The 14,808-nt window shown below is 48.4% G+C and overlaps 1 protein-coding gene and 1 non-coding gene across 2 annotated transcripts; one reads left to right on the plus strand and one right to left on the minus strand.

Annotated features, from left to right (window-relative positions):
* Positions 1–3,929: 3,929 nt before the first annotated feature.
* Positions 3,930–4,040, plus strand: trnal-caa (transfer RNA leucine (anticodon CAA)). The gene is made up of 2 exons: positions 3,930–3,967; positions 3,995–4,040. It is a non-coding gene; the product is annotated as a tRNA-Leu (tRNA).
* A 4,673-nt stretch (positions 4,041–8,713) lies between these two features.
* LOC148811979 (uncharacterized) lies at positions 8,714–14,355 on the minus strand. The gene is made up of 6 exons (XM_088908709.1): positions 14,340–14,355; positions 13,828–14,027; positions 12,774–12,928; positions 10,857–11,320; positions 9,858–10,066; positions 8,714–8,938 (listed from the first exon to the last, which is right to left on the minus strand). The coding sequence occupies exons 1-6, from the start codon at positions 14,353–14,355 to the stop codon at positions 8,714–8,716; spliced, it is 1,269 nt and encodes a 422-aa protein (XP_088764835.1).
* Positions 14,356–14,808: the final 453 nt, after the last annotated feature.

Consider the following 14,808-nt stretch of genomic DNA (forward strand, 5'->3'; position numbering starts at 1 on the left):
TCAAGCTCTTCAGTAATAGATGTCTATTACGTAATGAACCGCACCTGAAAGCGAACGTTGGGTCTATTTCCTTTGTTTTCCAGCATGAAATAGCAAATCGTTACAAAAAGTACCTGCTAATGTCCAATAGCTTTTTTTTTTCAAATAACATTTTCAGGCTTCAGACACTTTTTAATAAAACAAAAGTGTCCGGAAACTCCCTAACTTTCAGGTTTGCTTGAACCTGTATTAAAAGAAGTTATTCGAAACTTCCGGGATTCCATTATCTGATGTAGCTGTCTCTAAAGACGGATGTGATGTTTCGCAGATGTGAACTGTGCCTTCTCTCTTGTGTTCAAGAGGTATTCGCTGTGTGAGATCCTAACTGCATATCCAGTAGGGCTCTGTTTTGTTTAGATTATCTATGTGGTGTACAGATAGAACTCAACTACATGGTGTGAATTCCGTGTTCAGGACGAGCAGAACCTGAAAAACTAAAAGCAGACCTCGACATAATTTGAACACACAGCCTTCTGATGTAGAATCAGACATGCTACCTTTGCGCCACGAGGTCACAGCTATCAGCTAATTTGAATTCCCCAAAGGAGACAAATCAGCTTCACAAAAAATTCTCATGTGAAGAGCGCCGCTCTTCCGAAGAGAGTCTCTTCATCCCAGACCACATTTTATTCTTCCTGCGCAGCTCTTGTGCAGGTGTTGTTCTCGATAACAGATCCAGGAACACTGACTGTTTTTCTATTTTTTTTAATTAAGTACCCCATGGTGCAACGGTAGCACGTCTGACTCTAAAAACCGAAGTTAATTTTCAAAGTATATCGGAGTCAACTGATACTGATCAGGTTCTGCTGCTGCTGAACCCGCAGTCTTCACCTTAAAGTTCAATTTCCCAAGCCTTCTGACCTTATATGTCCATCCCTTCTCGTCAAAACTCGTATTTTCACAGGGTACCCTACAGAAATCGCAGTAGAATGAAAAACTCCAGTAGATCTCGGCTGCTGTTGGTGATTTTCCTTTAAAAACAAATTAATCTCCGGAAATTTTGCGGAGTGTATCACTTTCACTGAGACCGAGGAGTGTTAAGATGTACATGAGTCTTTGTGGCTCGGTTGTTAACCAAAAGGGTGGTGGTTTGAGCCCTCCCAGGGACACTATGAGCCTTTTAATGTACACACCCGTCTCACTTCATCTCCACGGCCGGTCTTGTACCACAATCAAATACGGAGCCCGCAGGGGGTAGTAGGCTCGCAAATATAGCTCACTGTGTATATAATGAAGAAGCAGAAGTTACTTTCTTATCTGCATGTTGCAGAGCCTTACGCAACTCGTACCATTAGCTGAGGTTTGATCCCTGCACGGGCTATTAGTTGAAAGGCCATTGTAAATGACGTGTAAGAGATTTATCCAGCTGGCTTTTATGTTTCACACAAAATTGAGATCTTGAAACCAAAATAGTTAGAAATATGGAACACAACCGTTGTTCCCCAAGAAGGAAAGCTGTTTTGTACTGACGTCACTCCTTTTTATTTAACCCAGATTGTGAAGACAACTCTGCCCTATCAAAGGAAAATGTTACACAAAAGTTGGAAAGCACACTCTGAACCCATCTGTATATTTGATTCCCACGATCCATTCAAAGCTGCTTAGTGTTTCACAAGCAAATCATTTCAGGGAAGAAACTCAGTTTAGTGAACTACTTTTGTATTTTCACTTATTGAATTTGATCTTTGTACTCTCTTTGCATTCTCAGCAATAATATTTCAAAACTACAGTTCGGATATATTGGAAAACTTCACAAGCATTATTAGGTTAGGACTGTAAAATTGTATTTTAATATCTTGGTATATTTACCTTCATTTTAATAAAGATATAACCATAAATGTTGTTAAGCATATTGTACTTTTGTCGTACTTTTTAAAACATTTTTGCTGAGGACGCATGGCGACTATCAAACCTTGTGATACATGCAAGACATCTGTAAACGAAAATGTAATTACAATAAAATTGGCAATTAACAGAAAACCACAATTTGTATAATATTATTCCTTGATACCGATGATCAGTTGAAGGATTTGGAGAAACTATCAAAGAAACAGCACCAATAGCAGATGATTTTGGTTTTGAACCCATCTTTACACCTCAATAATCCATTTGTCCTCGAAAAAAGAAAAGACAGGCATGTTTTGAGTCTCATAATTATCCTCTTCTCGATCCAAAAGAAACGTAAACATTTGAGTGCTTCTGTAGTATTTTGGATTTTCTTATGAAGATCTCACGAAGTATTGCTAGGATCTATATCTAGCGTTCGGTACCGATAAAACTGCTGATATTGATTGAGTAAAAATCTATGATGTATTGACAGCTTTATCTGAAGCGAGAAGTCCTCGGACGCCGCTTATAAAGTGTTGGGATTCATACCAAGAAATACTTTTTGTTTTCCCACCCAAAATGCTGCTATTGAATTACACAGTATATGAACATTACCAGTTTTGGTAGCTTCTGGGTGCGATTTTCCAAAACTGGAACTAATTACAAAATGATTTAAGATGAACCATGTCCAAAAATTGTAAATCATGACTAATATTAATATCAACTGAAATTACTACAGTAAAAAAGATTTAACCGAAATATTCATAAGGCTATGCAAGCCTAAAAAGTAGAACAATTAATTTCATATAACTTTTATTTTTTATTTTTTTAGAAATGGGCTCACACACCTGAAGACACTAACGTTTCTCTCCGTTAGAGTATGTGAATAACAGTTTAACCCAAAATGTTTGTAATTGTGATTTTGTTAAAATGCTATCAGCAGTAAGAAATTATTAAGAAAGTAAGAAATTGTTTTATTTCATAAACTGTAAGATGTGAAGAGAGTTTACAGTTCGAAGCGTTCAGGATCCAAGCCCATGTGCGGATGGTTGTGTTTCTTGAATCTCTTGTAATCATCAAAAGTCACTGTTTAGTCCTTCAGTTTTTTCTTGAGTTGTACCATGGATATTTCATACGATCCATACTTTTCATGCTCTTTTGAATTTTCCTTCACTTATGGAAAAAGTTCAAGGTGTTCTTGTCGCTGTGCTCCACATCTAGACGAGAGCACATGTAACAGTACAGGACACGCAGTGAGGAATTCACACAGCTTTTAGCTCAGTGCGGAGTGCAGAAGGAGGACTCGCTCGCTGAATGATCTCTCAAGAAATCCAGGGTGAGATTCAACAGGTGGCTTCTTCAACAGCCACGACAAGTCTGAAGATGTTCTCTGAATTTCCTGAATATAACGTTAAATTAGTTCAAATAATTTGGTAGTTAACACAACTAAATGCTTTGGAGGTATATTTAAAACAGCAGAGCAAGACTTCAGGCACTTCAAGTATGCATTAAATTAATTGTGTAAACCTGGATCTATATGAAAAAGAGTTCTCTTGTTCATAATATCTTTTTATATTTGTTAATTGAATATATCAATTGAGTATATCTGTTATATTTTTGAATGGGATGGGACTGTACATAATCCTATTTTAACGTGTCCTGCATTTTAACTTAGTGAACAGATAAATTGAAATGTTCTGATTCCGAGCCCCTGCAGTTCGTGCTAATTAGAACCACAACAATGCTCCTGAGTCCTGAGCACCACACTGAGCACACGATCAGCTGGGCTCTGACTTGTTCAGCACGACTTCTTGTTGCGGTTGAGCTCAGAGCTGGAGATGATCTCCATATTCTAACTAGTCCTAAACGTAGTACACAGTACACACTTTTTTAAAACAATTTAAAATATTACACAAAGGCTGTAAAGCACACTTTGAATCGATCCGAATATTTGATTTCAGCGATCCATTTAGGCAACAACAGGCAACGTGGCGCTTCTCCAGCAAAGCATTTCTCACTTTTGTGAACTACTGGTGCTTTTAACACACCAATCTATGAAGCTCGTCAGGATGGCCGAGTGGTGTAAGGTGCTAGAATCAAGGATTCATGTCTTTTCATTGCTTGGGTGTTTTGGTCTCTGAATAGAGGCGTGGGTTCAAATCCCACTCCTGACAGCTAATACCGTTTCCCTGTCTTGCATTTTTCCCATCGTTTTGTGCTCGCTGACAACGACAGGAAGAGGAAAACGGAGAAACCGCTTAGCAGGCACATGATGGGCAGGGAAATGCTTCATGAACACTTCAATGTGATTAGCAGAAAGAAAAGAGGGACCTGTTTACACCGAGAGTGGTCAGAGTATGGAACAATGAACGTGATCGTATAGTGGTCAGTACTTTGCGTTGTGGCCGCAACAACCCCGGTCCGACTCCGGGTCCCGGCAGAATAGGGGCATCTGCTTTTACTACATGCACGAATGAAGGCAAAAAAAAGTCAATCGATGTGAACGAACGGCGCTTTACAGAGGAGTACTGCCTGACTGGATCATTGATGAACGACAGAGGCCACTCCGACCTCTTCTCTGTTTTCTTCAATGACTTACTAAGGATCTTCTTCACATTCACCCATGCAGGGGAAGCCAGTTACACCAAAGCAAACGCATGAAAGTGCATTTCAAGCAGAGACCAGGAGGGACCTGTTTGCTGGAGCCGATTCTTGATGAGATCTTGGGCTCACTAAGAGGCCCCCGCTGGATGCTAATCTTTCTGTTGTTCTCGCAGGTGCTGCGCTGCTTTTGAGCCGACAGAGCTCGTCTTGGTCTGTTGGCACAGCCCAATTGCAAATGATCGGCTCCGCGTACAGAAGGAACGTGCGTTTGGTACAAGAGTGCATGAAGGCACCGGAAATACATTGGGAACAAATGACCGGTGGCTCAAGACCTCTGTGAAGTACAGGAGCATGCAAAAAGAGGCTGTTTTCTCCCAGTCTTGAACCAGGGATCTTTCGCGTATTAGGCAAATGTGATAACCGCTACACTACAGAAACCTGCAGGGGCCCCTGCTGGTGTCTCGCTTGCGTTTCAGGCTGAGAAAGGGAAGCCTCACTTTAGGCAGGGGGTGCTGGAGAGAGGAAAAAAGGCCGCGATGAAACAAAATGTCGCAACCCAGGAGCAAACCAGGGACCTTTAGATCTTCAGTCTAACACTCTCCTAACTCAGCTATTTCAGCTGTGTGCACAGTCCACAGCCACCTGCTCTAGTCTTCCTATGTTGCAGCATGAGCGCACCAAGAGGAGCGGGAGAGTGTTGCGGGAACATCACTCAGAAGGAAAGCCACCCAGCTGCGCCCTCTGAGCTCTGTCCAGCGTATCTTCCTCGCGTGGACTCCTGCCTGCGACGGGCAGGAAGCAATTAGCAAGAACAGAACAACACCCCACGGGTGTCTCATGACCACACCTTAGCTTCGCCAATGCTATTCTGCTGATTCCAGTGTCTTTGTTGGGGTGCGCTGATTGACCGTGCTCTCTCACCAGAGCTCAGCACGCCTGTCATGGACGGAGCACGATTCCCACTGGAGCCTGGAGACGACACAGGCAGCACAAGGGAAGCTGCAGAGTGCGAGACCACGGAGGTACTGCGCAGAGACTTCTAATACCTGGAGGCAAGGATCTACTGGTTCAGTAACTGACGACCACGGGAGACATTGGCATTGGAACAGAGGTACTGTACAGAGACTTTTAACACCTGAAGGCAAGGAACAAGGAAACTGGCACAGTTAGCCGATTCAAACTGAGAGGAATGTAATACAGCCCGTAGAGGATTTCTATTGTTACCTGAACAGAGACTGGGGAAATAGGACTGGGTGATACCCCTCTCCTCCATGTGGGCCATCAGAGACTACAGGGACTAAGTAGAAATGTTTGTGTGGCCCTCTTCAGTATTTTACAGGGAAGACTGCTGCCCCTCTGTATTCAATATGACCCTGGGAAGGACCTTTTGCTGCTGTGAATGCTGTTTTTCGATGTGTTTTTGGGTGACAGTGAATGTGAATGTAGTTAGAAAATAAAAGGGCACTGATACAATACAAATGCTTGTCGCTGGTCTGTGTGTGCATTTGGTGATTCTGGGAGATAAACAGAACCTGTGGTAATGTAGAGGGGCCCCAGCACCCCGTTTGTATTGCTAGGTGGCGTAGTCGGACACGAGGCATGAACATTCCTCGCCCATAGGGTTCACCTTACTGTGACATAAACATTAAAATAAGCCCCTGTAGGACCAGCAGTAGTGAGATACAACATCAAAAGAATACATCAATTAAATAAACTAAGGGGATCTCTTTAATTCCAGACTCCAGCCCAGCCTGCACTCAGGGAGCAGTCCTAGGGGTGTCAACTTCACACCTGCCTTCCCTGGGGAATGATGAAGGACCGGTTCCTCACGGACAGGAGCTGGGCGCCTGTGTGTGCGGTTCTGCAGGCTGGACGGCTGTCAGGAGACGTGGAGAGACAAAACAGCCCCCTGCCAGTTTCCTTTCCCCTGGACTCTGCCTTCTTCTGAAGCGCGAGTCTGCTCAGTGCCGCTGTGCCCAGTCCGCCAAGCTCCGAGCAGCAGGACTGGGAGTCTGGACAAGAGAACCATGCCCGCTCTCTTCACGGAGGTCAAGACCACCGAGATCTCAGGGAGAGCGTGTCTGGCCCCTGTGGGCCGGGGTTCGAACAGTGAGCGGGCTCCGAGGCCCAGGTATCCCAGGGGAACTAATCTTCTCAACTCGGGACCGAGGAACAGCGGCTGTCCGGATCTGAAGGGACAGATTCTGAACTGCTGACTAGAACTGCCAGAGAACTGTTCTTTTTCTTCCCAATCACATTTTTCCTGAGAGTAACACGTTGATGAGTAAAGAGACTTCTGAGTGCAAGCTGGTTTTCAGTTTAATCCTTAGTGACAGTCGCACATTGATGAGCAAAGAGATTGGGCTGGACTTTGTGGCTCTGTTGAGTAGGGGCTGGACTCTGAGCTGTAATGGTCTCGGCAGGGCTGTGCGGTTTAGTAGGGATAATACAAGTAATAATAATAATTGCTTACACTTATATAGCACTTTTCTGGACACTCCACTTAAAGCACTTTACAGGTAATGGGGAATCCCCCCTGGATGATAGATGACACCAGCTGTCAGTGGGGAGGAAAGCAGAGGGATGAAGCCAGTTCAGAGATGGGGATTATTAGGAGGTCATGATTGATAAGGGCCAATGGGAAATTTGGCCAGGACACTGGGTTAACACCCCTACTCTTTTCCAGAAACACCCTGGGATTTTTAATGACCACCAAGAGTCAGGACGTTGGTTTTTTGTCTCATCCAAAGGATGGCACCTGTTTACAGTATAGTGTCCCCCATCACTATAATGGGGCATTAGGACCCACATGGACTGCAGGGTGAGCACCCCCTGCTGGCCCCACTAGCACCTCTTCCAGCAGCAACCTTAGTTTTTCCCCAGAAGGTCTCCCATCCAGGTACTGACCAGGCTCACACCCACTGAGCTTCAGTGGGGGCTGCCAGCTAAAAGTTGCAGAGTGATATGGCTGCTGGACATAATAGGGAAAACTAATAGGGCACCTGATACTAGTATTTCATGCGATGAAAAGCCAACTCATGGGATGTCTTCACAATTCCTTCTCAATACTAGAAGGAACTCGTGATGTATTCACAATGTCGGAGGATTTCATCAGAGCAGCCGGTTCCATCTGACCTTCCCATGGGAGCTGAAATGTCCTCTGTGAAAGATTACGGCATGCCATTTCTTTTAGATGTGTAATCTACTGAATTATTAATGTGATGGCTGCTTATTCCTGTAAACAGAATGGACCCCGATCCCCATCTCCAAATCCAGTCAAACCCCCCATGAATCATTCCAGACGAAAGAGAACCAGCCTCTTTCCTCCTCCTGTGTTTTACACGCAGCTGGGGGGGGGGGAGTCATGGTCATGCCCTGAGCATTGGGATGGTGTGGTGTCATTAGGTAGATAGATACATAATACTTTATTAATCCCATAGGGAAATTGGCAGACAGAGGTCTGAATTAAAGCCGATCGGAAGAATTAACTTCATGGTTTCTACCACTACTGTGCAGGCAGGAAAACTCTGTGAGATTTAGAAATGTAGAAAAAGACTAAGGTGACACACCTGGGCCAATTTTCCTAGACGTCAGTGAACCCACCAGCATGTCTCTGGACTGTGGGAGGAAACCCACATGGACACTGGGAGAACGTACAAATTCTACACAGATAGAGCACTCCAGGAGTCAAAACCGGGGCCACAGCGCTGTAAGGCACTGTGCTGTGCTATATAACTGAAGTACAGCCAGTGGGAAGAAAGCTGACCTAGAGTCCTCAGCTTCCTAGCTTGAAGCAGTCACCTGACCAATGCCTCCAAATCAGTCAGGTGACAGAGGATGGCGCAGGTTATCCCCCCCCCCCCCCAATGCCTTCTGGGAAATGTAGTTTCAGACACAAGCCGCCATCTTTGTCAGAGCCTCGCACCCTCTTGCGCCACATGATCGAGACAGCAGAGGACCCGCTGATGGGCAGGGGATTGAAAGAAGAGGTCCTCAAGGCCCATCTGCCTTCACCAAACAGTTCGACGAAAGGTGCGTCATTCCCCCCCAAAAAATAAGGGGTCTCACCGGCCTCTTTTACGGATAATCACTGCGAAAAAAAGCCACTACGCAAGAGGTGCTGACCGACTTTTTATTGAGTGTGAACAGCATCACCGGAGCTTCACGAACTGGGGGCGGAGGAAGGAGTCGACCCCTTCAGAGCGGTCGATATCCCAGCAGCCCCCTGACTCGAAGCGCCGCCCTACTTCGGCCCCTCAACCGCCTTTCCAGCAGCTTTTTCTGGCAGCTCCCAGATGGTGGGGGGGTTCAGCTTGTCCAGCTGCGCCACCACGCTGTCGTACTCCTGCTGCCACTGCTCCTTGCTCAGGGCCGAGGGGCTGACCTCCAGGAACCTGTAGGCCTCCTTGGACTGCAGGATGAACATTCCGCGGATGTGCATGCAGACATTGCAGAAGCTCTTCCAGATCTGCAGGGGGGGGGGGGGAAGGGGGAGGAGGAGAAGCACAGACGTGAGGTCGACCTGAGCGGCGCGGGAAACGCGAGATCTCGCTGTACTAGACATTAGGACCCATGTGGACTGCAGGGTGAGTGCCCCCTGCTGGCCCCACTAACACCTCTTCCAGCAGCAACCAGTGGGGATGGCAGTTGCCATCTTGGGTGCGAGAGGGGGTTTGAGACCGTTCAGTGAAGGGCAGTTCAGAGCAACAGGATTTATCCCTGTCACACAGAGGCCTGGAGAATAACGCGGACCATTTGGAATCAAAACGCACCCATCAGCCCGCCAGGAATCATCTGCTCACTCGGGGGGGCGCACCTCTATCCCAGAAGGCATTGGGGTGCGGTCCACATGTCTCGCAAACCCTTGCAGTGATAATCCACCCGCAGGATTATCCCTGACCAGTGAAAGGATCTGACCGAATTCTAGCCCAGAAGGGGGCCGTCTGGATGTTTAGCACATGACTACTCTCTGATCCACAGCTACAGCTCATGATCCCCTGCGTCCCCTGTGAAACCTCCCACCTTGCTCTTCAATCTCGTAGCCTTTGGTCTCCATCGCCTTAGGCTACACTTTTGACTCTCGTTTTTCTTATTCCACCTGACAGGGTGATGACAGAACAGCCTCCCCACGACACCACCCGCGCCTATACAGGACAAGCACTGCACCCATCAGAAGCCACAGTAACCACTGCATCGGCAGCTCAGGGGCTGCCTGTAGGATTGTTGGTGCTGCAGCTCAATCAGAGTGTCTGGGGTGTGCAGGCAAAGATCTGGGCCAACAGGTACCAGATCAGAGAAGCTCAACCCGCCAGGCAGGACAGCTCTGTCCACCCCCGCTCTGAGATTGATCTACCAGAATCGCTCTGGGAAAAAAAAACAACACTGACCGGCTCGGCCTTATCCAGGCTGGACAGGAAGTCCATCTCACAGTCCTCCAGGAAGTCCAGCATGTCATCTCCGGCGAAGGTCCTCTGCTTGAGGTTGTCCAGCGCCACGCCGGTCGTCTCCCAGAACTTCTTCATCTGCAGCAGGATCTCCTGGATCTTGGTCAGGCACTTCTGGACCTCCGCCAGCATCTTGGGATCTCCAATGGATCCTGGGAGGCAGAGGAGGAAAACAGGAATTGCTGGAGGGGCTGGATCAAGAGGCAGATGTCATTTTTAGATGGAAACATACCCTGGCTTCTCTCAAGACACAGCTGGATGAGCTCCTCCAGTCAGGACAGGAGGGTCTCCTTTACACAAAGGGTGGGGGAGTGGGGAACAAGCTGCCCAGCCATGTTGCTGGAGCCGACACCCAGAATTGGGTAAAGATGCAGCTGGACAGGAGGCGCTTCTTTTACACAAAGGGTGGGGGGAGTGGGGAACACCCTGCCCAGCCATGTTGCTGAAGCCAACACCCAGAATTCGGTTAAGACGCAGCTGGCTGAGATCTGCTTCTCAGTCAGTTACCGATCTGCCAGCCGAGCCTGGAGGTTACAAACAGGACGTTTTCGTGCACCGAGCTGCCGGACCGGGACAGGCCTGTCCTGAGCTGCCGGTGGGAATCGGGGTCGCCGAGGCCGTGACCTCACCCCGGCAGACAAGCCTCATCCCAGCGGCCCCCCACGGTTCGGCAACCCACCCGCCTACTGGTTTCAACTCTGGCGACAGCTCAGGTCTGTTACAAGCAAACAATCACATAAAAAAACAAAACACATTTCCCTAAATCCTGACTTTGCTATGGGCTTGAAGCCGAGAGCGGGACTTCAGTCAGGACAGGAGCGGCTCCTTCACACAAAGGGTGGTAGGGGTGTGGAGCAAGCCGTCCAGCCATGTTGTTGAGGCCAATACCCCGCACAAAACACGTTCCAGCGGCCCCCACGATCCGGCAACCCGCCCGTCTACCCATGTCGATCTGGACCTTGGCGTAGTCCAGCTGCAGCCGGATCAGCTCCTTCTCCTTCTGCCACAGCTCTGACACCTTGGCGTCCTTGCGGCTGCGCAGCTCCTCCAGCTGGACCTTGAGGGACTCCACGGCCGCCTTGTCCTTGGGGTCGTTGGTGGCCTTCTGGATGGTGTTGATCATGGCGCCCAGGATGGGCACCACGGCCGCCACGATGCCGAACTTGCGGTCCCGCTCCCCGATGCTGTTGATGAGGCCCTGCAGCTCCTTGTTCTTGTCCTGGATGTCCGTCTCCAGCTGGTTCCTCTCCCCCTGTAGCTGTTTGACCGAGGTGTCTAGCTTGCTGCACTGTCCCTCCAGGGCCTTGGCCTCCGCCGTCTTCTCCTTCTTCTGCTGCTCCTTGTCCGCCTTGGTCTTGACCACGTCGCTGCAGGTGTCACCCACACCTTTGCTCAGATTCTCATACCTGGGGGGAGACAGGGGGGGAGATGTCCACCTGCTGAAAAACTAAGGTTGCTGCTGGGAGAGGTGTTAGTGGGGCCAGCAGGGGGCGCTCACCCTGTGGTCTGTATGGGTCCTGATGCTCCAGTATAGTGACAGGGACCCTATACTGTAAACAGGCGCCGTCCTTCGTGTGAGACGTAAAACTGAGGTCTTGACTCTCTGTGGTCATTAAAAATCCCAGGGTGTTTCTCGAAAAGAGTAGGAGTGTAACCCCGGTGTCCTGGCCAAATTTCCTCCTAAAAGTCCCCCTCTCTGAACTGGCTTCATCCCTCTGCTCTCCTCCTCACTGAAAGCTGATGTGTGGTGAGCGTTCTGGTGCACTATGGCTGCTGTCGCATAATCCAGGTGGGGCTGCACATTGGTGGTGGTGGAGGGGAGTCCCCATTACCTGTAAAGCACTTTGAGTCGACTTTCCAGAAAAGCACTATATAAGCATAAGCAATTATTATTATTATTATTATTATTATTGCTGCTTGAAAGCAGCCTGGGACCCAGTGGAAGGAGCCTCCCCCTGTTCGCCATCAGAGGGCAGCAGTGTGAATGATTCACCGCTACATCTGCTGAACTCCACTCGCCTCCGCGCGCTGCTCTTCTTGCTGGTGTTACTGAAGTTATTGCGCATTTACTGTCCAGCACTGCCCGTTGTTGGTGTTGGGTTGTGCATGATGGTGGGCTGTCATGACTGTTGTTATTTACTGTTTTGTAACGTGCCATGCACACTGTGCCGTCTTTTTTGTACTGTGCGCCTCCCGAGAGAACGGGGCCAATACGAACTCCTATGGACTGTATGTGTGCATACTGTAGGGCAATCCTACTCTGTTGGCGAGAAGCGAGGCCCTGCACCCCAGCTACTCCAGGTGGCACCATATAAATGGCCGACCCTGCGCTTTGACCCCCAGCTTCTCTCTCCCTATCTGTGTGTCTCATGGAGAGCAAGCTGGAGTGTGAAAAGACAAATTCCCAATGCAAGAAACTGTATAGGGTTAATAAAGTGATCTTATAAATTACTCTGCCTCTCATCCCCTGCGCTACTTCTGGTTTGTGATCTTTGAGGTTACTGGGTGACCGATGAAGAGTTTTGACTGGGTTGATGCATTCTCATGCATTTGATGCCAACAGCAGAGGAGGATCCCGCAGTACTTTCTCCTAGTTGGTAAAATAAGGTATTCAGTGGTGTCAGAACAACGATAACGGGCACCCTGGGCTGACAGTCTATCTAATATGAAGCAAACGTCAGCTCCCGAGACAGTATGGGAGCGGATAATTCAAGCCTAACAGGAAGTGCTTTTCACAAAGGGTGGTGGGAGGGTGGAGTAAGCCGCTCGGTTGGAATGAATCCTGATATCCCAGGATCTCTGGCTGCTTGCAATGACGGGTTCCCCCATGGCAGAGCTGGAGCTCTGGGGGGGTCTTACTTCTCCACCGATCGGTCCACTTGGTGGCAGATGTCCTCGATCCAGCCCTTCGACTTGTCCAGGAACTTCTTGGCCAGCGCCACGTTCCTCTTCTTCACGGCCGTCCGGATCATCGGCAGCATGGTGCCAACGATGTTGGTCCCCGTACTGGCGCACTGCGAGCGAGATCAAGCGCCAGCACCGTTATCTCTGTTTCGCAATCCTGACCCCTCTGCTGTCTCAAGAGTCTCCAGCGCTTTTATTTCAACAGGGAAGACACCCTGGATCTAGATTTTAGGATTGGGATGTATTTTACAGCAGACTATCCATCCATTTTCTCAGAGCTCTCTCCAGTACAGGGTCACAGGGGGAAGCTGGGGTCTATCCCAGCAAGCAACAGGCACAAGGCAGGTTCACCCTGGACAGGACACCAGTCCATCACAGGACACACAGACACACACACATGGACAGGACAGGACAGGACAGGACACTAGTCCATCACAGGACACGGACACACACACACACACACACACACACACACACACTAGGGAAAATGCACCTGCCAGTATGATTTTGTACTATGGTAGGAAACTGGAGCACCCAGAGGAAACCTGCATGAACACAGGGAGAATATGCAAAGTCCATGTAGGAGTTTGTAGGAGTCTATGGAAGCCTCCCAGGGTTCTCCCAAGACCCAACTAAATGTATGGAATACAAGTTCATTTGTAGAACCCTTTGAAAATGAGATTTTTTCCAGATTTTAAATTTCATTAAATTTTCTGCACACACAACTGAGACACATACACAACTGAGACACACACACCTGTCAAAGCATGTGTGCACACACATACACAACTGAGACACACACCGGTAGCAGCAGGTGCCCACACACACACACACAACTGAGACACACACACCTGTAGCAACAGGTACACACACTCACGCAAACCTGGAGCTGTAAGTACGAGGACTCACCTGGAGCAGCAGGTACTCTCTCTCACACACACACACACACACACTCACTCACACACACACACACACACACACACACACACACAGAGAGACACAGACCCACCTGGAGCAGCAGGACCTCGGAGGAGGCGAACAGCTGCTGGCTCTCGGTGGCCTTGAGCCTCAGTTTCCTCTCCAGCTCAGGGTGGGTGGCCAGACACAGGTAGGACAGGTGGAAGAGCAAAGCTGTCTTCTCGGCGGCCGGGACCATATCCCTGAACATCTCCATGTCATTCATCAGCTGCTGATCCGCAGGCACTAGGTCTGAGAGAGACATTCAGGAAAGAAAAGGCTTTTTAAATATTTTCTTCACCCCCACGTCCCCCATGTCAAAACCCTCCCAACCCAGAGTGTCCAACATGAACACCTTGAGCCCTTGAGTCTGTGTAAAACTTTCTGCACATCTGCCTTGTGCAAACACCTTCAGTAACTGAAATCAAGACAGTTCACTGTGGTTCAGCTCGTGAATCCTAAAGCCTCATTATACCTCCATAAGACACCAAGGGGTCAAAAACCACAGCTGAAGTCGGAGAATCACAATATCCGAATCGGGTTAACGGATCAGAACACGCTTACCGCGACACTGAGACATCTTGAAGCAGGTTTGTGGGCGACCTTAGGCACTGAAACGTCTGTCCTGCAAAGAGAAAGAGGGTGTTTTTTTAAGGCAAATATCAAGAAAATAATAAAGTTATTTCCCTCTCACCCCCTGCCGCTCCTATGCCAGAACACCAGCTGAACACCGCCGATGGAGAGCAGCTGGGTTTGAGATGAACTACAATACAAGCTGAGAGACCAACAAATTGCTTGAGATACCCTACTGGGGAGGTATCAAGTAGAGAAAGCACACACCGATTTCAAGTCTACACAAGTTTCAGCCGCATTTTCTAGCGGCCTCACAGCTCACTGGAATGGTGTGCAAATTTTCATAAAACGAGCATCTGGTCTCCTCTTAACAACTAATCATTTTCTTTGACCAGCGGACAAAACACACACACCCCTCCCCCCACATTAAGACCAGGAGAGACAGGAGGACTGCAAGCCT

The sequence above is a fragment of the Atractosteus spatula genome (assembly GCF_055471065.1).
Source record: "Atractosteus spatula isolate fAtrSpa1 chromosome 10 unlocalized genomic scaffold, fAtrSpa1.hap1 SUPER_10_unloc_6, whole genome shotgun sequence".
Lineage (NCBI taxonomy): Eukaryota > Metazoa > Chordata > Actinopteri > Semionotiformes > Lepisosteidae > Atractosteus > Atractosteus spatula.